Genomic DNA, 23,559 nt, shown 5'->3' with positions numbered 1-23,559 from the left:
AGATGATACAATATAATATACAGAAAGCCTTAATGATTCCACCAAAAATCTATTAGAATAAATGACTTCATTAAAGATGTAGAATATAAAATCAATATATAAAACTCAGCTATGTTTCTGTACAATAACAACAAACTATCAGAGAAATTAAGAAAACAATCTTGTTTACAAAAGCATCAGAAACAATATAAATACTTAGGAATAAGTATTTATTAACAAAGGAGGTGAAAGATCTCTACAGTGAAAACTCTAAGACATGGATGAAAGAAGACACAGATAAATGGAAAAATATTGTGTGTTCATAGAATGGAAGTATTAATATTGTTAAAATTTCCATACTACCCAAAGCAGTCTACAGATTGAATGCAACCCCTATCAAGATTAAAATAGCATATTTCACAGAGGTAGAGAAAACAATCCTAAAATTTGTATGGAGCCACAAAAGATCGCAAAAGGCTAAAGCAATCTTGAGAAAGAAGAACAAAGCTGGAGGCAACCACACTTCCTGATTCAAGCTGTATTACCAAGCTTATAATGATCAAAACAGTGTGGTATTGGAATAAAAACAGACACAGAGCAGTGGAACAGATTATGGAGCCCAGGGTACAACCTGGCATCTGCAGTCGATTAACTTCCATCAAAGGAGCCAGGAGTGCAGTAGGGGAAGGGGAGTCTCTTCAATGAGTGCTGTTGGGAAACTAAATATCCACATCTAAGCAGGGCCTTTATCTTACACCATATGCAAAAATTAATTCAAACATGGTTAAATTCTTCAGCGTAAGACCTGAGACTGTAAAACTCCTAGAAGAAGGCCTGGGAAGTAATCCCGTTGACGTTGATCTTACGGTGTTTTTTTTTGGATCTGACTCCAAAAGCACAGCAACAAAAAGCAAAAACAAACGAGTGGGACCCGGACAAAGTAAAAAGCTTCCACCTGCCAAAGGAAGCCGTTCAACAAGGCGGACAGGCAACCTATGGAATGGGAGAGAAAATTTGCAAACCACCTATCTAACAAGGGATATTAATACCCAGAATACAAGGAATTTTTACAACTCAATAGCAAAAACAAAACAAAACCCACAACAACAACAAACAAATACCTCAATTAAAGAGGGGGCACCTGGTGGCTCAGTCGTTAAGCGTCTGCCTTCAGCTCAGGTCATGATCCTGGAGTCCCGGGATCAAGCCCGGCATTGGGCTCCCTGCTCAGCGGGGGAGTCTGCTTCTCCCTCTCCCTCTCCCTCTGGCTTGTGCTCGCTCTCTCTCACTCTCTCTCAAATAAATAAATAAAATCTTTTTTAAAAAATAAATAAAAAATAAAAATGGGCAAAAGACTATTTTAACAAAAAAGACACAGAGATGGCCAATAGTACATGAAAAAGTGCTCAGCATCACTAATCATGAGGGAAATGCTAATCAAAGCCACAATGAGATATTAGCTCACACCTGTTAGCACAGCTATTATCTGAAAGAGAGAATCAAATGCTGGTAAGGGTGTAGAAAAATGGGAATCCCTGTGCACTGTTGGTGGAAATGGGAACTGATGCAGCCCCTACGGAAAACAATATGGAGATTCTTCAGAAAATTAAAAATAACAATCCAACTTCTAGGTTATATATCCAAAGGAAAAGAATAATATCTAAAAGATATCTATACCCCTGTGTTCATTGTAGCATTATTCACAGTAGCCAAAGTATAGAAACAGCCTAAGTGTCCATCAACAGATGAATGGATAAAATATATATGTACATCAGCCATAAAAGAGAAGGAAACTCCACCATTTCTGACACCATGGATGAACCAGGATGGCATAATGCTAAATGAAAGAAGACAGTAAGACAAACACTGCATGGTATCACCTATATTGGGAATTTTTTTAAGAAATCTAACTCATTGATAAACTCCTAGAGAACAGTGTTGCTAGCCAGGAGCTGGAGGGTGGAGAACATAGGAAGAAGTTAGTAGAAGGCTACAAACTTTCAGTTATGAGATGAATATGGTCTCGGAATCTAATATGTAACATGGTAGCTGTAGCTTGTAATACTGTATTATGTAAATGAAATTTGCCAAGAGAGTAGAACTGAAGGGTTCTCACCAAAAGAGACAAAAATGAAGGTAAACATGTGAGGTGATGGATGTGTTAATTAACTCGATGGTGGGAACGCTTTCACAAGGTATACGTACGTCAAATCATCACGTTGTACACTTTAGGTATATTACAAGTGTACTTGTCAGTTATACCTCAATAAAGCTGAAGAAAAGACTGATTTAACAGTAGTAGCAAGAACTGATTTCTAAAATAATAATTCTTACTGGTTACTGGTGGCTACAAGTAGTCCAGACGCTATAAAATATTCTGTAGTCATAACATTGAAAAAGAAAGCAGAAGGTATGAAGGCCAACTCATGTTTACCAAAAAGAGAAGAATGAAGCAAGACAGACATCAGAAATCCGTATGTGCTGCCTAAAATATATCATGAATTTACAAGCACACATTTTTAAAGTAAAAGTTAAGGAACTCCCTTATAATTAAGCAGGGTTATCTCCACAGAGAAGCTGAATTTCATTATGGATTTTTTTTTTATTCTTTTCAAATGATAATCCTCTAAACCAAGAAAGAAAACAAGTAATGTCCCAGAAATATTGGCTTCTTAAAGGCCATTAAATCCTTTACCTGGAATATCAAAGGCAGATTTCACATATTTAAATAAAATAACATTCCATTTCATTATGAGTAAGGATGCAAATGGGTTGTGAAAGCTCATCAGCACTACTCAAAACTGTCTTTTCATTATCCATAAGTTAAATTTATCATCTTCAATTAACTATGATTCAATATCGTGCATCCTTCTGTCTTGATGAAACGGGAATAGACTGATGTTCTCCATGTCCCACTGGTTCGCTTTGCTGCTCGTGCAGTGGGCTGGGACCTCACCTCCCCAGCCAAGGGCGGAAAGAAATGAGGATCCCTTTCCTTTGTGACTCAAACTTTAGCCTGCTAAGCGTCCAGGAAGACCCACAAGAGTTGATGCCATCCGAATAGCATGAGCTTTGCCTGATACGTAAGTGCAGGGATGTGCCCCTCCCGGGTTCTTGAAATTTTTCTGATATCACTGCCGCTGTCATTCGGCACATTAAGGATGAGTAAAATTTGTAAGAAAGGAAAGATTACTAAAATCTTTCTTTCCTCTGTCCTGTTTTTGGTTTGTATGTGGGAATGTTTTACTTAGACATACCTGTCGTCTAATTGTATCTCATTAGATTAAACTCTGTTCTAGAAATTTCCAAGATACTTAGAAGCAGGAAAACTTTATCTGTTGGTTCACTATAGTCTGTTTTTCAGAGATTTAAGTAAGAAAAATGCTTCCCTACTTTGCCCATCGACTTTCTCATTTCCAGTTCTTTGTTTACTTGGCTCCCGGATTTTTTGTTGTTGCTGTTGTTGTTTAAGACAAGTATGATCATATCATTTCCCAGCTTAAAGTATTTCTTTGGCTCTAGGCTGCAAATGCAGTAAAAGGATTCAGGGGCTTTGTGAAAGGGAAAGACCCTGAGATCTCTCCAGCCCTCCCTGCTAATGCCTGTCATCTCACCTCTCCATAAAACTTCCTGCAGTTCTCAAAAGGACACACAGCCAGTGCCCATTTGTTACCACGTCCTACCAAACCTAGGCACCACGCTGCCCACATCCTTAAGGGTGGAGTATTGACACTCTTGTCCCTAAGGCACAAAATCCTTCCAGTTTTATCCCTCCTAACCCCAGATCCTCTCTCCCACTCCACCCTACATGTGCCCCTTCCCAAAACCAGACTAGTTCCCAGACACCTGACACCTCTTTTATCTTCGCAGCTTTAGCTTTGTCTCCCTGGGAGGCAATCCTGAGTCCACCCAATCTTGATAAACAGTCACTTCTTCCAGAAAGCTGTCCTTATGTACTGAATCTGATAGTGCCTCTTCAGGGCTCACAAGTCACCCCAGGTACCAATAATATAGAATGCAATTATTTTTTTTCATCCATGAACTCATTATTTTACCCCTCCCCTGTACCAAGTATTGTCCACCATCCTGTCACCCAGCTGCAAATAAGATACTTCAAGCACACTGCAAGCTCATCAGAGGAAGAAACAATGTCTTATTTGACCTTCTAAAAAGCACCCTTACCCTCCACCCTCCCTCTTTGTTAAAGGGCTGCCTATCCTCCAGCATCCAGCTTCTGTCATTGTGTTTAGTTTGTTGCTGTAATTGTTCTAATTAACCCTCAACATAGATGCTTATTCTATAGACTGCAAAATGGGGGTTCAGTGTAATTCGCCCAAGATCACACAGATCCTGAGTCTCAAAAGCAAGATTGAAACTCTGTCCTGCCTGATTGCAAAGAATAAATAAATCAAATAAATAAAATTAGTAAATACCTGATGTAGCCACAAAGTGAGCATTCATTTAGATATTACTTATACCACCCCTGAGGGGGATCTGGCCTTACAGACGTTCTCTGTATTTGTATTCACAGCTTCCTTCTGCCCTCTTCCAGCAGTCAGAGTAGTTAAATACGGCCACCAGGAGCAACAAGAAGCTGTTGACATTGTTGCACCTGCAAGGCAAATTCTTAAAATTTTGGTCTCATTTAGATGTCTAATTTTTTAAAATATATTCCATTTACATTTAGGAAAACACGTGGCTCTTTCTTGAAGTAGTATAAAATTACGGAATGATCAGGGTATATCATTAAAGATTAACCACAGCTCTTGCTTGCCTGTCCCTGACCTCACCACACACAAACACACAGACATGCACACACCATCCATGCCTCGTTTGGAAGGTAAGGAAGTTAAGATACAGAAAGTAAAGTGATTTGTCCACATGTAGGCATCTGGTTGATGTCAGAATGGGGCCTAGAACTCAGTTCCCCATATTTGCAGACTAGCACGTTTTTACTCACAGGCAATGACCCCACTCAAGATTCCATGAACGTGAAGACTTTTTTTTACCTTTTTCTTTGTGCTTACTGTATTTTTAACTTTTCTGCATTGAGCACATCTGATTCCACCATCTACATACTTGGTTACCAAAAATGCATACTTTAAGTCAATTTCTTAACAACCTGGTTTTTAAAAGATGTTAAAAGGAAACCTCTCCCATTCTACTTGGCAGCGCTTCTGTTAACCATACAAGAGCTGTCTCAATATGGTTTCATTGTCCTTTGAGCCTGAAATGCAAAACAGCAGAAATATAATCAGAATTGGTCACACCCTAAAGGATGAGCATTTATTAAGCACCTGTGATGTGATGGATTTACAGATTTACATCAATAGTCAGCGGGATATCCAAAGTCCTGCCATTTATTATTATCCTTTTGCTTCTTTACCCCCAGAGGATGTATGAACTGTCAGTGGAAATTAAAAGGAAAACCAAGTTGAAAGTTAATCTTTCCTTAGGATGTCAGTAGATTATATAGAGAGACTATATATACTGTTTACTTAGTTACTAACCACTGATTTCACACACACACACACACACACACACACACACACACACACACACTGTAGAGTTACAATTTTACAACAGTGTCTCCTAGAACCTTCCTTCCACAATACTCTCTGGGTAAAAACTGAAGTCTCAATAGGCACCAAGGTAACTGTTTCCAAGAAAACGACTTCATAGCCTAGATCCTATCACTTTTCTATATAAAACTATTTTAAAGTGTATGAAAGGAAAAATTTTGCCTGTACTCAGACAGACATAGCTAAAATTAACGGAGCCACCCACCACTCATTCAGGTCAGAACTGAAAGAACTTTAAAATCCCATGTGGTATTTTTTCCTTCTCCTTCAGCATATCCGGATGGAATCAGAGAAATGTGTACTGTTATTTATCAGTGAGATTTGACATCCGAGGGTTCTTCCGAAGGCTGCAGCTTTGCCTGTGTGTCTGGCAGCTGTGGGAGAGGCTGTGCAAGGAAGCGTGGCCGGTCTTCTGTTTCAGCCGTGCTGAAAGAACTAATAATGTCATCAGTTAGCAACTAATGCAGTAGTTGAATCACTGTGGCTTTTAGAAAACGAATTTTTTTTGCCTGCCCGTGGGTCTGCCCTCTCTTCTCTTCGAAGCAAACAAATGTCGGCTGACATTTTACTAGCTAGAGATTGATGGACAGTGCTTTTCCCATTTCAAAAACATGGATTTGCTTTCTGGTGTCTAGTTTCTCTCCCAGTGAAACGAGAGTGTTACTGATGAGCTGTCAAATTAGCTGGCACATAATAGGCAGGGGATAAATATTTGTTGAGGGAATTAATTAATAACAGCTATCATTTACTGAATTCAAACCAGATGTGCTAGTGACTTTAGCATTGTTATTCTCATTTTGCACATGGGAGACCCACGGCCAGTAAGTTACAGAGGTGGATTCAGGACGTGGACAATTTTCGACAGTATACCCCTCTCTCCTCTTACCTTGGGTAAGAATCCACGGGAGCCTAGGGCGGAAAAGGCCAGTGCAAGAATCATCTTGGTTCTACTGTGTATTTGCTATATGATCTTCAGTAGTTTTTCTTTAAGCTACTGAGCCTTGGTTTCCTTATTTGTAAGATAAGTCTAATAATAGGATGTATCTCATCTTGTTAGGAGAACCAAACTAGATCATCTGTGTCAAGTGCTCAGCACAGTGCCCAGCACAGAAGAAGCCCACCATCAGTATTAGCTATAAATACACACTCCTGGGGCTTTCCAGAGCAACCTCGCTTCGTTGTCAGTAGACTGGTCTGTTTCTTCTTAGATAGCCAAACAGCAGTGTGCATATATAGCCTGCTTTGTTATAATGAAAAACAGAAGTTTCCGAAACCGAGGCTGAGACACATTACGGCAGAGGCAACCCCAGGCCCCGGTCTTCTCCCTGATTGTTGCGCCGATTCCCGTGCTAACTGCGGGGTCAGTGCTGCGGAGTTTATTTTCGCCAAAAAATAGAAAAAACACTTTCCCTTAGTTCACTCACACAATTGAATCAAATTCACATAAAAACAAAAACAAAACAAAACAAAACAAAAAACTTGGGTCGCCTGGGTGGCTCAGTTGGTGAAGCATCTGCCTTCGGCTCAGGTCATGATTCTGGGGTCCTGGGATCAAGCCCCTCATCATTGGGCTCCTTGCTCTACGGGAGTCTGCCCCCACCCTGCTTGTTCTCTGTCTCTCAAATAAATAAATAAAATCTTTAAAACAGATAAAAATATATATATTTAAAATTTTAAAAAAACCACTTCACTAAATACTAAGAGAAAACCAAAAAAAAAAAAAAGCAAATACAGATGCTAGAAACTCACGTGCGCACATGTGTTTGTCTTGGGGGAGTTACTTTTCTCTGAGCTGATACCTTTGGTTTTATTAATTCACTTACCTAATAGGTTTTTTCCCCCTCTTCTTCTAATTGCCCATTTGTTTTACACTTGTATTGAGTGTTTGTTTTTGTAAAGCACCTTAAATACTTAGCAGGGAAAAAAAAGGCCAGGTATAAAAAAAATTGATAGATAGATAGGAAGAGGAAAGTAAACAACTTTACAAAATTTTTGCAGTTCACCTGTGGATGGAGCGAGAACACTCTCCCCTCAGCCCACCTGGTGAGCACCATCTTGTTTCCCAGCACACAGAAGTCCATAAATGTCCTGTCTTGCTCTCTTCTCTTCCATTACCATGTCCCAGGACTTTGAGGATTGTAGTGACTCATAGAATCAAAGCTTTTACCCTCTCTGGCTCAAATTATTGGCTCCGTCTGCTTTCAGACCACTTTGTAATTAAACTGAACCCCCTAAACAGGTGCTACCCATCACAGACTCAATGTGTCATAATACTTTGATATTCCCTTCACATAAGACACATTTCTACATATCTGTGTGAGATCCATGCTTCATAAAAGGCATTCAGAGGCATTCAAGAAATACTTGTTAAATTGAGCTGGACTGAAAATATTTTTATCCTTTTCTCATGTATTAGATTTGGGATGACAGAATTTAACAGCTAAATTAGGCATAATTGAACCCTCCACTGTTTCCAGCCATTGCTTTATCAGAAATCTAGATAGATATCCATGTTTGTTATTAACTTATGTTACCATTGAAGAGCTGAAATGTCTAATGAACTAAACTTAGCAAACTGCCATACTGATTTCCATAGGGATTCAAGGATATTTCTCTTGAGAGATTTGTACATGGTGGAGCCAATGTTACAGGATTCCAGTTGGTCGATTTTAACACACCTATGGTGACCAAACTAATGGATCGTTGGAAGAAACTAGACCAGAGAGAGTATCCAGGATCTGAAACTCCTCCAAAGGTATGTGTTTACAGTACGAGAGCCAAAACAAGAAGGCAGAGTGCTATCTTGCTTGACTGTGGCTGGGTGTGTGTGTTGCGTGACTCAAATTTTTCACCACTCTACCCACATCTGCAAATGACCGCCCACAAGGATTGATTTGGGGGTCACAACGAAATTTTAGCAAGTAGGCAAATTTACAAATACAGGATCCATGAATGAGGAGGATCAAATGCACTCCCTTGAATTGTACTTGATTTTTTTGGTGTCTCATCAAAGATGTAAAACATGATTTCTGATCTTGTGACTCCCTGCCCTAATGCAAAAGAAATCTTCTGGAATAAAGATATTCCACAAGATAGGCCTAGCAAGTCTTTCCAGTCAGATGTGCTTTTGCTTCCTGTCTGGCCAGCCAAATTGAACTGCCCTACATTTTCCCCTCCTATCCAGTCCCTCTGCTCTTGCCTGGACCTCCACTGCTCTCCACTTCATTTCCATCTGTCAAATCCAACCACCTACTGAGCGTTTATCTCAAATGCTGCTTTCTCTATGAAGCCTTTCCTTAGTTTTCCAGAAAATATGAGCCTTTCCGGCTGTGTGACCTCCATAATATTTGACTGTGCTATTCTCACCAAGGACTTACCATCATTTTTTATGTACTTCTTGTTTCCCTTCTCTAAACTCCTGTGGAGCAGTGACGATCTGGGACCCATCCTTCTTGTCTTGCAATTCCCAGCCAATGTCCAGCACCTTTTTCAAAGAGCTCACAGATGCCATATGTTATTTCATTCTTGCAACCACCACAAGAAATAGTCAGTGTTATCTTGTTCGGTTTGGTTTTGCTCTGTTTTGTGTTCCATAGCTGAAAAAGGCACACATTCCCATAAAACTATGAGTAGCAGAGTTAGAATTCATGGAGTTCTTTCTTCTCAAAGCCCAGACTCCTGGCGTTGAGCTATGATTCTGCCAAACTCTGTCTTGTTATCTGCAAACCGTGGTAAACAGAGCTCACCTCTCTGTTGCAATCACTAGTTAAAGCAGGAAATAACTCTCGGCCAAGACCTTAGTTTTACCCTGCCCTAAAATGAAGTATTTATTCAATAAGAATTTTCTAGATGCCATCTAGAAGTATGCGCCCATAAATATGATTTCTTGGACTTTAACAACATGTGGGAGGGAATTAAATCCCTTGAAAAGGTAAAACCTATTTAAACTTCTGCCTCTTTCCATGTCTCAGCTCTATGACCTCTCGAAGGTCTTTGCTGCTCTAGCTGGCTATCTGCTCTGTTCTGCCCCGCTCTGTATGATATCTGCCCCCCTCTCTATGATATCTGCCCTTTTTCCTGGTTCACTTGTTTCATACAAATGCATGGACTTAAAACACAGCAAGTGCATTTGCTTTTTGGTACCATCTCTTCTCAGCTTTTTCCCCCGTATTAAAAAAGCAACAGTGTTTTTTTCCTTTTTCCTTTCTTGATCCTAAAATACTAGCAGTGCATTCTTCTCATGCCCTTTATGTCTTTAGTAAGTTCTCCTTTATTTCTTTTTTTTATTTTCTTTACAAAACAAAACAAACAAAACAAAAGGATTTGGTGGCTTTCTCTAGTCAAAGATGTGCTTGGTCCATGCAGGGGAGGAGGTACATTCCTGTTTGGTTTCGCACCTTGCTTAAGCACCTTCATTTCCGTCAGCCTCCCCATCCCAGTGGTGGGGGTGTAAGTCTGTCCATAAATCTATTTTGTCACGTCTTTGAAGAATGTATTGCAAGGCTGTTAATTTATATGTCCCACGTACATCTTTCTGATGAAGCTTTTTTTTTTTTTAAAGATTTTATTTATTTATTTGACAGAGAGAGAGATAGCGAGAGCAGGAACACAAGCAGGGGGAGTGGAAGAGGGAGAAGCAGGCTTCCCGCCGAGCAGGGAGCCCGATGTGGGGACTCGATCCCAGGACCCTGGGATCATGACTTGAGCCGAAGGCAGATGCTTAACGACTGAGCCACCCAGGCGCCCCTCTGATGAAGCTTTTTAACCAGGTTCTCTACCCTTGAAAGGTTCTTTGTTAGGATTTCTCTTCTTTATCTCACCCACGTTTCAGCCTCTCTTTCCCACAATGCCGGCTGGTGTGCCTACTACTCCTGGGGCCTAAGTTTGCTTCCTGCAATTTGAACTTCAAATGATTTTTTTTTTCTTTTGCAAGCAGCCAAGCAAGGAGATCATCCTCCATATTCCACAGCACAGAACTACCTCTGGCACAGGCTTAGAATGTGTTCCTCCCTGAAAACTGACAGTATGGATTTCCTGAAACAGATCGTGCAGGTTTTTGGCCATGATTAGCCATTGGTGCTCTGCGGTGCTTCGGGAAAATTGTCCCCTCTTTTCCACGTGTTCAGGAAGTCCCTAGTCAAACTGTACAGATGTTCCCTGTTCCTTTTATTTTCAGCTTAAACTTAAATTACATTTTCTTCTGTTTTTCCTCTGAGTAGTGCTTTTCCTAGCCCGAATAATGTTTTTCTCAAGGGCTTTTGTCTTTTCTCCCAGAGAAGTGAGGGGGAGTCCTCAGAAAGCACATGGCGTGCACTTCACTTCTCCACCCTGGCCCTGGGTTACAGTGGAAATGGGGGTGGGGGGGGGAGACTCATCACTCCCGCACACGTACTCACAACAGGTGGGGGCAGAGCGATGCTCATTCCTATGGAGCGCAGTGACCGGTGTTAAATCAGCAAGTGTTATTTCTGGCATCTTAGATCTAAGGAGTGGTAAACATTCCCACATTCTTCTGAGAAGCCAAACCCATATATACACTTCAAGTCAGCAAACAAATGTGAAATCTCAAGGAGCCGTGCTCGGCATTTCGGAAGAGGCATCCCTGCCCCTCCTGGGACAACCACAGCCCGGGAGCCAAGGCAGAAGGTGGCCGTCATGCACTTAGCCGCTTATACTTTATCTCTTGCTACTCAGACACGACAAAAAGAGGTCTTGCTTTTCTCAGCTGATGGAAAATTGTGCATTCGAATTTCTGTTTTTCAGAGAGTGTTTTCTCCTTTTAAAATCAGAGTGGTAAAGGAGCGCCTGAGTGGCTCAGTCAGCTAAGCGTCCCACTCTTGATCTCAGCTCAGGTCTTGATCAGGGTCTCAGGGTCCTGATTTTAAGCCCCACATTGGGCTCCATGGAGCCTACTTTAAAAAAAAAAAAATCAGAGTGGTAAGATTTGGTATACATTCTTTATAATAAAATGATAATAGAAATTTCTGAAGCTAGAATCAATTAATTATCAGTAATTTACTTATCCTTCAGACAGGAGGGTGCTTAATGTCGTAAGCCCAAAGAGCCCCCCTGTTTCTGGATTGATAAGATTTTACCATTCACCATTATAATTACTTTCATTTTGTTAGTACACATCTGCTCTGACTTATGATGGAGTCCTTGTGATGGCCGAAACGTTCCGCAATCTTAGAAGACAGAAAATTGATATTTCCAGGAGAGGAAATGCTGGGGATTGTCTTGCAAATCCTGCTGCTCCCTGGGGCCAGGGGATTGACATGGAGAGGACGCTCAAACAGGTAACTCACAATTTTATTTAAGTGCAGTTTATTTCACAGTCCTGTTTAAGTGGCATATTCAAGAAAATGGAATAATTTATCTGAGAATAAATATATATTATAACTGCCATTTTAATATATTAAGCCATTATCATTTTTGAGACATTTCTAAATAAAATACTGAGTAGAATACTATTTATATCTTATGTAGATGCTTAGTCAAGATAAACTAGGTTATGCCACAGTAATAGCCCCAAGTCCCAATGGCTATGAATGTTTCTCACTCAATCAAACGTTATATTAGGAGGGGTATTCTGTGTATTGTAATCACTCAGGGACCCAGGCTGACAGAGAAGCTACCACCCAAAATGCCACAAAGGGAAATCGAGTTATGGAAGATTTCAGATTGGCGATTAAATGCTGGGGCCCAGTGGTGGCACTCATCACAGCTGTTTACAACTCACTTATTTTAGTCACATAGGCCTACCTAACTACAAGGGCTCTGGGAAGTACAGCCTATCTTGGGTCCAGAAAGTACAAGATCCAGAAATATTTTTTAAACACTGCTAATGACTACCTCAGTAGATCTTTAAATTGCCTTGTAACCTTGGATTAAGTAATTTGTTTATTTTGCTCTGTTTGGGTTATACTAACATTATTTTTCAAATGATTGATGGAATATGTATATATTTTTAATATTAATGTTTTAAACATTCTGAAATACCCTGAGTTCAGATCCTAAGTAAAAGTGAATTAAAAGGAAATTTGGAATAAAGTAAACTTAAATTTTTTAATATATTTATATTTTGAACTTCTTAATTTTAATATTATCAAGGAGAAATATGATCCAGTATGATTAGCAGGACTACTTAATGTATTATGTGAACACATAAATAGAACCGAAAACTAACTATGAATGAACCATATTTCCTTTCCTATAGGCACACTTCAGTATTGAGGAAGTATTCTTTATCACATAACAAAAAAAAAACATTCCTCTTTCAAGTATAGAGCAGAATTGCTTATATCCCTTTGATTTACATCTTTCAGCTTATATCCCAGCAGCTCAAATACCCTTTGGTTTTTTAATGAGTTATGTATAGTTTATAGTTCCAAACCCAATGTGTTGTCATAAGCCTCGCAGATGAAGTCAAGATTTCTGTAAGCAAAATGGCCCATGGAATATATGTATGGATTTTATTTTTCTTTCATAGGTTCGCATTCAAGGACTAACAGGGAATGTTCAGTTTGACCACTATGGACGTAGGGTCAATTATACAATGGATGTGTTTGAGCTGAAGAGCACGGGTCCCAGAAAGGTGAGCTACACTCAACCTGCTTTCTTAGTTTGCATTTGACGTTCTTAAAGCCTTACAGGTAAAAGGTAGCTGAATATTCTGCATTTGTTTTTAAATGCGAATACTTACAAATTGTATTTTTTTATAATCTGTGCTGAAATAAATTCTTGTGTCATATAATTGATATGTAATGGTGTGCCAAAGCTGAAACAAACTAATTTACATACTGTTTACATCCTTTATCCAAAGTGGAAGCAATATTAAAAAAAAAAAAAAAAGACTTAGCAAAAAGAATCCTGAAAAACAAAATGTACTCTGCAGGAAAGTACATCTTGCAGGTTAAGAGACCTACTCACCTCCATGCAGTCATTTATGAAATCGTCAGAGAGAACAAAGGAAGCTACTTCTAAGGAGTGGGCTTACTGAGAACTGACTATATGTTCTTGAAATAAGCAAGTAAACACATTCCAATGAGCAAAAGAAAGAGAAGGTAGAAGATGAGATTATTAAGATTATCACTTCGCTGGTGGGGGAGAGAAATACCTGAGAAACTCTAATTGAGGGGACAAGGAGGTTGGGTGGGAAGCTGACAGATTCCTGGATTTTGGGAGTTAACTCCGCTGGTGGTAGGATGTGACTAGGCAGATCCGTGGTCTTCCAGACATCCAGAAAGTACCGAATGTAATGGAACCGTAGGATCCCACCCCGGTAATTGACAACGACATTTTATACCTAACATACGTAATGTTTAACATTCCTTTTCTGTAGGATTAGCTAGAATGCTCAAGGGAAAACATGTTCAGTTACCTTATCTAAAAATTCTGTCCAAACACTTGGCTGTTTTAAAAAACTTTCTCATATGTGATTTCCTGTTAGAATGTAATAATGATAGCTGTAATTTATGAAATGTCTGCTGTGTCCCAAACACTGGACTTGTGTAATTTAATCCTCACAACAAACCTGTAATGCGAGTACCATTAGCTCCCTTTTTCCAATGAGAAAATTATAGTCCAACAGGTTATAGTTACTTGTCTAAGGCTCATAAATGAGAAAAACAAGGATTTTAAATCAGGTGTGTCTGTCTCCGGAATGGTTCTGCATCATCATTCCACCTGAGTAGAACCTGCTGTAAAGGAGTTTACTTTCTGGTGGGGTAGAATACAAGTTCCATGACAGTTAAAGAGAAGACATGTGGAGATTCTAAAGAGGAAGAGATTACTTGCAGCTGGGAGAAAACAAATCAAAGAAGGCTTCATGGAAGAGGTAGGATTTAACGTTAGCCAGGTAGGCACGGAAGCTGGAAGTGGCGAGAACTTGAAGTGAGTCAGGGAGGGAGGACAGCTGAAGTCACAGATGGGAAGTGTCAGAGGCTCTCCTGGTTACGTTTTGCTCCAGTCTGTTATGGGACATGCTTCTGTGTGCACAAGAAGGAGAGATTTGGAGCTGCTGTGAAAACCATCCCTAGCTTTTCAGCCTCTCAGTGCAGGCTGCCAGCTAATTAATACAGGGACACTGCAGCCTACCTGAACCAGCTCAGCGAGGGCAGGAGACAGGTGACTGCCGGGGAGCAGTGCTGCCTGACGGGCCCCCCCCAAAGACACTGCCTGCAGCGGGGCAATGAGACATGCTCCCAGAAGAAATGTACTGAGTTCCGTGTCCACACCGACTTTACCCACTCTGTCCGCACACGGCCAGCAACAGGAAAGAAGGAGGCCCGTTTGGGGCAAAATCCTGGCCGCTCTGGAGCGGACTCCCCAGGCCCCTCAAAATACGGGCTCACTGGTGGGTGGAGGCAGAACCTTCCTGCCACACACCAGACATTGCAAAATTAGCCACTTAAACAGAAGCTTCCTAAAATGCAAAAGACAGTCCCATACTTCACAAAACAGTAAGTACCAAAAGCAAAATGACCTCTCTATAAAAGAAAGAATAATGTAAAAAGGAGACTGGTGGTAATGAGTGGTAAGAGCAAATGAGTTATTTATGCCACTGAATCCTGCCATGGCCTATTGGTAATGACAATTAAGGTTTTTTAAAGGGAAGCTAAAGAAGGACTGGGGAGAGTGAGGAATGTCTTCACACTCAGCTGACACCCATCTAAGACTCTTGAAAGAAATATGAAGTGTAAAATCCTGTAAACTCATCCGTCTTCGTTTTTCTGTGGCAGCGATCAACTTGGGCATTCTGTCAGGAATATTAAACTTAAAAATGAGCTACCACGAGAAACACGCTGCTGATGAAATTCAGCAATATGTCTGGAAAGTGAGCAATCGCTCTTGTAAATGGGACACTTGCCAGCAAGGGAGTTGTCTCTGAAAATAGATCAGAGTCTGCCCATCAGATCGTCTGACTGCTGTAGCAGGAGCCCTGATGCAGGGACTCGTTCTAGCTCTTTCCGAAGTCCTGGCTCTTAAGTGGGGTGGAGTCTTCCCAGCCCAGTGACCCCCCAGGGAATGCCCAGAACCAGATGTGCGTGCTTTCAGGAACTCTCAATTGTAAAAATTTTATGTATTGAGAGCAGGTGATAGGCCAAACACAGACCTGGAAAATTGATGTGCATTTTTATACATAATCCTCACAACAACCTGAAAGTGAGATATATCTTTTCTCATTTTAAAGAAGAGGAAAAAGTAAGACTCAGAGACACCGAGGAACCAGCCCAGGGATGTTCAGCTCAAAAGACATGGAGGGGGTTGGAAACCAGGGCTCAGCTAGCTCCAGAGCTCACTCTCTTGATTGCTATGAAATACCATCAGACCTGGAGCCCGTAAGAGTTCTTTTTAGGGCTGATATGGGAATTAAGCCATATTGGGGTGGGGGGAAGGTCTGGTCCTATCAGCCCTCCAAGGAACAAGCTTTGAGTAGAACAGGGGCTCCTCCTGAACCCAATCCCTACATTGCAGGCAAGGGCCACTGTAAACACAGAGATGTCTACTCATAGTGTGGTGGTATTTACGCACAATTTACCTTTAGGAGTCCAAAGAAGACAAATACGTTTCTGACATCCCTGCCAGTTGAGTGATTTAAACACTTCAATATTTTTGCTCCAGCATTACAAAAGTATTCTTCACCCAATTTCTGTCTCTGGGAAAAATGCCTACTTCCCTGTCTGATTAAATAGACCAGGCATGCAAAGAGTTCTTAGTACACTGTAAAATGATGTGAAGAACTAGAGAAGGAAACCCCATCTCACGTGAGGTGTTCTAGTCCAAACTTTAGGATTCCTTTCTTGGAGAAGTGACTCTCTGACGCCCTTCCCAGCGTGTCTATGGCCCAATGAGATTTAGCATGAATGGCCCCATACCCCAAACCACATTTTCCTTTTTTCACAGAATTGCAGGTAAATATAAGGCAAACAGATACAATTAGGTAAAATTTTGCTCTTTAATTTGTCAACACTTCTAAATCATTTCTTTTAAGGGTAGATAGTCGTGAAGCTGTTTTAAATGCAAAATGTCAAGGTCTTGCCAACATCTGAGGACTCTTCAGAATGTCCCAAATCTGTGGTTTTTCTGTTGTGGGATCTCATTAATAAAGAAAAATGCCTTTCCCAGAGAATGGGCTGCTGAGACCTGGAGGGCGGCTGCGTCGTAACCAAGTGCTAAGCTGTAAAACCTATTTTCATGGTCCTATAAACCATCATGAGGAAAGGAGAATTAACAAGAGGCAACTGACATGTTTTGTTTTTTTTTATTTTGTAAGTACATGTAGGAATTGAGGCTGCATGAGGATGTATGTACGTCTCAAAGGCATACTTGTTTTTAAATTAACTGTTTCACTGAGTTATTAAATAAATGTCAGCTACCAATAGATTCATATGGACACTTGAAAACTTGCTGAACTGATAGATGTTCATAATTTCAAATCAAACTAACAACTACAGCAAACCATATTAATGAAAATTCATTTCACCCATCTATTCTGTGACTATATATGCAACATTTGTGAATAACACAGTACCTGTTGCTGACACATTAATGCTTACTTTATTTCAATACGTTCACAAATACTAACACGACAGTCAAGAAAGTTGGAGGAAGCAGGAGAGACTTCCAAAAACATATTAGAACCAACAGTGAATACAGACCAGTAAGCAGTTACACACATTTTATCAGAGACAGGAGTTTTATCAACTGTATCCAGAAATTCAAGAAAGAAGTTGGGCACGCATTCAGTGCACACGCATCTGGGGAGGTCGTGGAGGTTGGCAGCCGAGTGTGTGGACTTGCTGTCTTACAGAACTGTTTGGAATTCCGGCCCCTCTGGAGTGTGACCCCCTCGTGTGCTGTTAACCTGCTAGGTCCTCATCTCCAAAGGGTGGGTCCCTGTTGCACCTACCTCTACATTTGCTGTGTGTATAAACTTTGAGATGCATATTTAGATGCTCTGCCCCAGAGCAAGCAGTCAAGTGGTAGCCATTCCTAGTACTTAGTAGTTGGCATGATACAAAGAACCCTAAATTTCCTTTAGGACCCCATTAGAGTTTACTGCTTTGTAAAGTACTTAACTAAGTACTTAATATATTTTATGGAAAGGACTTTCTTTCACCTCTAAGTGAGAAAGTAATGTAAGGATTTAAAAATAAAAAAATACAAATTTGGGTGCCTGGGTGGCTCAGTTGGTTAAGCTACTGCCTTCGGCTCAGGTCATGATCTCAGGGTCCTGGGATCGAGTCCCACATCGGGCTCCCTGTTCAGCAGGGAGTCTGCTTCTCCCTCTGACCCTCCCCCTCTCGTGCTCTCTCTTTTATTCTCTCTCTCTCTCAAATAAAATCTTTAAAAAAAATACAAATTTAAGTGTAATCTTCACAATTGAAAATATTGTTCATTAATATTAATCTCGGATGTATTTAGCATTTTAGAAATGGTCAGATTTTTACCCAGTGGCTAGGATATATAAAACCCCAAACTATTTCTATATTGCCTTATATATGCAAGTCTTTTTTGTTAAAAATACCCTATACATATTCCCTTTATGGTAAAACCTGTAACATCATTGATAAAATCATGTAAATTAATTTTAGAGGGTGCCAGTCAATCCCACTAGAAGAGAGGATCAACGTAAAATGGTATTCCATCTGTATCCATATTCTTTTTTGAACGTCTCCTTCCCCAATGTCTTGGCTGCTCCAAGACTGTAAATTATGAAGTTGCCAAATGTACAACCAGGCAGTATCATTAATGTCAGAAAAACTGGCTCATCTTCAATTAAAAAAACTTCCAAAACCTCCTTTTTTCTCCATTTTAAATTTGTTTGCTTACTTATTAATACCCCTCATGGTTCCAAAAATAACTAGAGAGAACTGTTCTCAGATGTGTTTTCAAGAATTTTCTCTGTTTGGCAGGTTGGTTACTGGAATGATATGGATAAATTGGTCTTGATTCAAGATGTACCCACTCTTGGCAATGACACGGCAGCTATTGAGAACAGAACAGTGGTTGTAACCACAATTATGGTAAGTTTTGGTCTATGCTTTATGCTGTTCCGTCTAGTCCACAGGCAGCTTTAATCCCCCAGCTATGGTGAACGGGGTAAAAGCTGCATTGTAGCTGGGGTGACATGCATGTTCTGATCCACAAAAGTCTGTTGAGGCTTTGAATAGGTTTGCCCTGAGCTTTGAATACATTCAGTACTTTTATTTGTATTATCTTTCGTTGCAATGTTGTTCTTGGAAAGATGCTCATGTGTTAAAAATGGAAACTGTCACACTCTAGTTAGAAATGGATGAAATGCTAACATTCCAAAGGACAAAAGAATGAACATGAAGAATCAGCAACCTGTCACAAAAACATCTGGTAGTAAACACCATATTATTGTCGTTACCATGTTTTTTATGACATCAATGTAATAATAGTTAATAGTGTCAAAACTGATCACTTTCGAGTAGTTTAATCACTGGATAATGATTTGCCTTGTCTGTTTATAATAGTGGGGATATGAATGTAAAGATTTTAATGAACGTGTTTTATACAACTAAATGCTTTAGAAATAAATTTTGTTCTCTATTTATTTTTAATGTGAAAAGGGTGTTCTGCACCGATTATTTTTCTCATTGACCAATGACAAATACACAGTACAATTTATTGGACTTCTCCTAAGACTTAAGGAAAGTATGATTGCTCCATCCTGTCACATCATAAAGTGGAAACTACTCTAAATTTTAAGGAAGTGTTTTCAAAGAGATCCTCAAGAAATTACCTTTTCAATCACAGAATATTGTTGAAGTCAACCACACCCTTTCGAGTCCATGCTGGTCAAAGGAGATCAACAATCGGTACCTATAGCTTCAGCTCCCTGTCTCGTTAGGCAGAACACGTTTTTAATTATTTATGAAGCCCTTACTCTAAATAAAGTGGGAGTACTTTATGTCAGTTTCTAGCTTATGTAACTGTGGTTTTTAGTAACGTCAAGTTATTTCCAAAAATTTGGGCACCAAGGTCAAAGCATGAAAATGCCAGAGAGAAGCGTTCATATGTTACCATGAGTGTTCTCTGTGTCACATCCCCAGCAGCCATGTCATGTTACTCCACCAAGCCTTGGTGGGAAGTTGATGATTTTAGAATGCAACCCAACCAACAGCAGTTTTTGTGTAAGAGTGCAAAATGCACTCCTTCTAGCTTAATTTTGTAATAGTTGCATGGGACTTTTGAAAAGCAGTATATATACATATATATATATATTTCTTTTCCTAAAAAGACACAATAATGGAAAGTCATACTTCAGTACAGTCCTCCTCTTTTCAGCCTCTGATGAAGAATCCTATTTTAAGAAATTGATCAAGAAAGAAATGAGTTCCACGCTGTTCGACCATTCCTAACTAAGGCTCAAGTCTTGTTCTCCTGTGTAGTAAATATAAGCTAATTTTTCATGTGGGATTCTTCTTGGATGACCAACTCTGGACTACCAGAAAAAAAATTTTTTTTTAAGTTCTGTGACTTTTCTGAGATACTAGAACAAAAGAAGAATTAATCCTCATCTTTCTCAAGAAAATATATAGATGTTGAAAGAGAATCACTTAGCAATTCTGACATAGCAATTCCCCTATCCTGAAATGAGGTCATTGTACATAAAGGTGGAATTATATCACTCCTAATTCAAGTGCAGGTTTTCTAAAAGTAAATATCTATGAATTTGTGTGCTTGATTCTGAATATACACAATTGTTTTCTTTAAAGGTGTTTTGAAATTTTGCCTGTTCTATGTGAAATAAAGTGTCTGAATGTGCATTATAGGTATAATGTAGAGAATCTCCTTTCCACCCCTATTATTAAAGGGGCTGGAGATAAAATTCTTAAAACCAAAATATTGAATCAGTTTGCAAGCATGGTTCATTTTCAGAAAGCATGCTACCAACAAATCAGTTAAAATGATGGAGAAATTCAGTTGTTTCCTTTATACGTAAAGAATATTCTGTAAAGCTGTTGTTTGACAGTGGTATCATCAATATTTTTGCTATCAAAATAGTGCAATATTAGTATTTGTCTTTTGTATAAAAATGTAATCTTCGTAAAATAATACCTCTTTGGGCTTTGCAATTGCATAATCCTTCAGCGATTAAAAAAGGAATACTAGAATCCTTTCCCTAAACATGTTCCTTGTATTTGCTTTTGTTGAGAATGGTCATCCGGGACCTATGACAGTTCCACCATCTCATTCATGTTGAAAGAAATATGATTGCTTGTAGACAAATGAGATATTAGCACCTGCATGTAATAATCTCCCACATTCAACTGAAAACTCCCAACACAGATGGAGCTGGTTAGACCCCGTAAAATGTGCAAGACAGCTATCTAGACACAGAGGTTGAGAGTGTTGCTGCCCTGGAAATCATTCACTTTGATCAAAACTGATATGGCCTTGCTGTTCTTCCCATTTGTCTTTCCTTGGTGTATGTTGTTATTTATATGTTGATACGTTGTAATGATATATGCTGTTGTTAAATAAAATTGATTGAGAAATTCATTTATTCATCCATAAATATTTATTAAGCGTCTGCTGTGTGCTGGGCACCACTGTAAGCCCAGGGATATGCTAGAGAACAAGACCGACAACAATCCTGCGCTCAAGTGAGTTTATATTCCAGTGAAAGAAGCAGACAACAAACAATAGATAATGTAGACTAGATATCATTCTTAAAGAAAAAGTGGCTCCAGCTCTCTGTCCTGTTGAAATTTATTTTTTCTTATAACAGTATTGTCTACCTATGACGTGATCCTCGTTTTAATGGCTCATTTATTCCACCTGAATACCGTCGTGCTGCATAACTTGGCTGAATCTCAATAAAAAGTAAAATTGGCAGCATCATCCCATGAGGATCATGACTACAAGGTTGAAAGGTCTCAAGTTTTGAGTTCAGATGCTATTTCCTGTCTTTAAGGCGTAGTGACTAGAAATTTGATAAAGCCTGTAATTGTATATGAGACTGTGAGTCATGCTAACGTTCTGCGTTCTCGGGAATAATTTCTGTCAGCATCGGAAGGCAGCCAGATCTGTGCCGTGCGGTTTGCATTCCCGCAGCTTTTGAGGAGAAGGCAGCGTGCAGTGGGGAGACGTGTAATCTTACTCTGGCTGCCGAACTCTCTGGAAAAGCAGAGATAAAGCAGTATTTCATCCAAGCCCGTTTTCCCCCAAATGTTCAGGACTGAAGCTAAACGGTGCTTATGATGCATTCCTCAGCTAAGAAGCTATTTCTTACCATCTTGTGAACGTAACAATCCTTTAGGAAGATTTTCCATAAATCCCCGTTTATTCACTGCATAATTATGTTACAAACCTGAGAGCAGTTTTACTTACCACATTCGATCTTTCCAGAGGTTACTTTTTTAATACTTTTTCATTAGATGTTTGATATTTTATCTTCTCTATGTAGAATTTTATAGCTGCACTCCACATATATACATGTGCATATACAATACACACGTATATTTTTATATCATATATACATATGTACATATATATACATAAATATACTTATTTTCTTCCTTGCACTGAGTATTTCCCCCATACATACACCTGCCTCCAAAGGGCTTAGCACTCAACTAGTTTTGAAATACCTTATTTTGAATAAATTTAAAACTGCGCAGCCATCCAATTTGCTCATTTTTTCTCTGAATTGAATAATAATATGTCAGTTTCTCCTTTTAAGAATTTTACCCATGGGATAAATTGTCTACCTCCAGTAAGATTCTTTGGAGAAAAGCAAATATCCACACAGCAAATAACTTCGGTTGATACTACTGATTTTATTATTTTAACTCTTTGCGATAGTAATTTTAATGAATTATATTTTTATGTTTAGAAAACCTTAAAGCCCTTGTAATAAGTATCTGTTTCAACAGCTTTGCTAAATATAAATAATCCAAAAAATTTTTTTCTCAGTAGGAAAATACTTTATTGATTGGAAATCATCTTAATTCATTTACACAAACGTTTCCTTAAGCAAGCTGTAATGTAGTAGGTTTAGACAGAGATTGATTTCTTTCCTGAAATAGCAGAGCAGATGTAGAACACTACCCATTATGGAAATTTTAGTAATAAACTCATAATCACTAAGAAGTAATGCATTTAAAATAACTTCTGAGGAGTTATGTTCCGCAGAGCACAATAGTTGATGATAAAGATGGTAGGTTAGACTCTTAAGGCAGAAGTAAGAGGTTATATTCCACTTCTCTGATCACTGCATTTTTATTCACAGTTGAACACCTGAACTCCATAAGGACTCCTTATGAAGGATGCCCCACAAATCCTCCTTAACGATTGGCTAGGACTCATTTTCTATTATATTGAAAAGATTTGGTATTTTCTTCACCCACAGTAGCCCCAAACACTTGTGTTAAATCCTCCCCAGATATGCAGGTCAGAAAGGCTACTTGGGGGCACAATTGTCAGGTTGGGTTGGTGCAAAGGAGAGGTTGGGAGAGCATTGAGGATCTGCTACTCATGTAGGTTTAATATGAAAGAAAAGCAAAGACACACTTGAAGAAAGTGAGGGGCGCTGAGCAACCAGGAGAGCTTTTGTTCAAGAAAAGCCTGGTTTTCTCTTGGCCTGTCCTCCCACCTCCCTGAGTGTGACCATCTTATTTCTCTTATGCTGCATGCCCCACTCATCTGAATCTCGGTAATTGTACATGCCCCTGGTTGTGCAGTCTAGCTCAATTTCTAATCAACATCTTCAGTAAGCTGTAAGTTTTCTAGTCTTTGTTGGTCTCTTTGGCAGGAAAGCCAAGATCCTGATGGGCCCGTGCTGTCCAAAAAAGGAATTAAAAAAAGGGAAAGAAAACACTAGATACATTTTTTATTTAGATTTACATATGTCTGTTTCAGAAGAGATGGCCTAGCACTTAATAGTTACTTCCTTTTTGAAGACCTGAATCAGAAGTTCTAATTACTTTGCCATGATATTCCTATTTAGGGAGCACTGGTGCAC

At 39.4% G+C, this 23,559-nt stretch overlaps 1 protein-coding gene across 3 annotated transcripts in view; it reads left to right on the top strand.

Annotated features, from left to right (window-relative positions):
- The window catches only part of GRIA4 (glutamate ionotropic receptor AMPA type subunit 4), a 367,043-nt gene that overhangs the window by 288,621 nt on the left and 54,863 nt on the right, over positions 1 to 23,559 (top strand). For 2 of the 3 annotated variants that reach the window (XM_021696567.1, XM_021696568.1), the window contains exons 6-9: positions 8,158 to 8,316; positions 11,690 to 11,857; positions 13,051 to 13,155; positions 18,479 to 18,589. In XM_021696567.1, the coding sequence (XP_021552242.1) occupies positions 8,158 to 8,316; positions 11,690 to 11,857; positions 13,051 to 13,155; positions 18,479 to 18,589 (543 nt within the window). Of the gene's footprint in view, positions 1 to 8,157; positions 8,317 to 11,689; positions 11,858 to 13,050; positions 13,156 to 18,478; positions 18,590 to 19,877; positions 21,096 to 23,559 lie in introns of those variants that run through there. The other variant, XM_021696569.1, reaches the window with a different exon arrangement.

This window comes from Neomonachus schauinslandi, chromosome 11, assembly GCF_002201575.2.
Source record: "Neomonachus schauinslandi chromosome 11, ASM220157v2, whole genome shotgun sequence".
Classification (NCBI taxonomy): Eukaryota; Metazoa; Chordata; class Mammalia; order Carnivora; family Phocidae; genus Neomonachus; species Neomonachus schauinslandi.
This window is presented reverse-complemented; position numbering and strand designations above follow the sequence as displayed.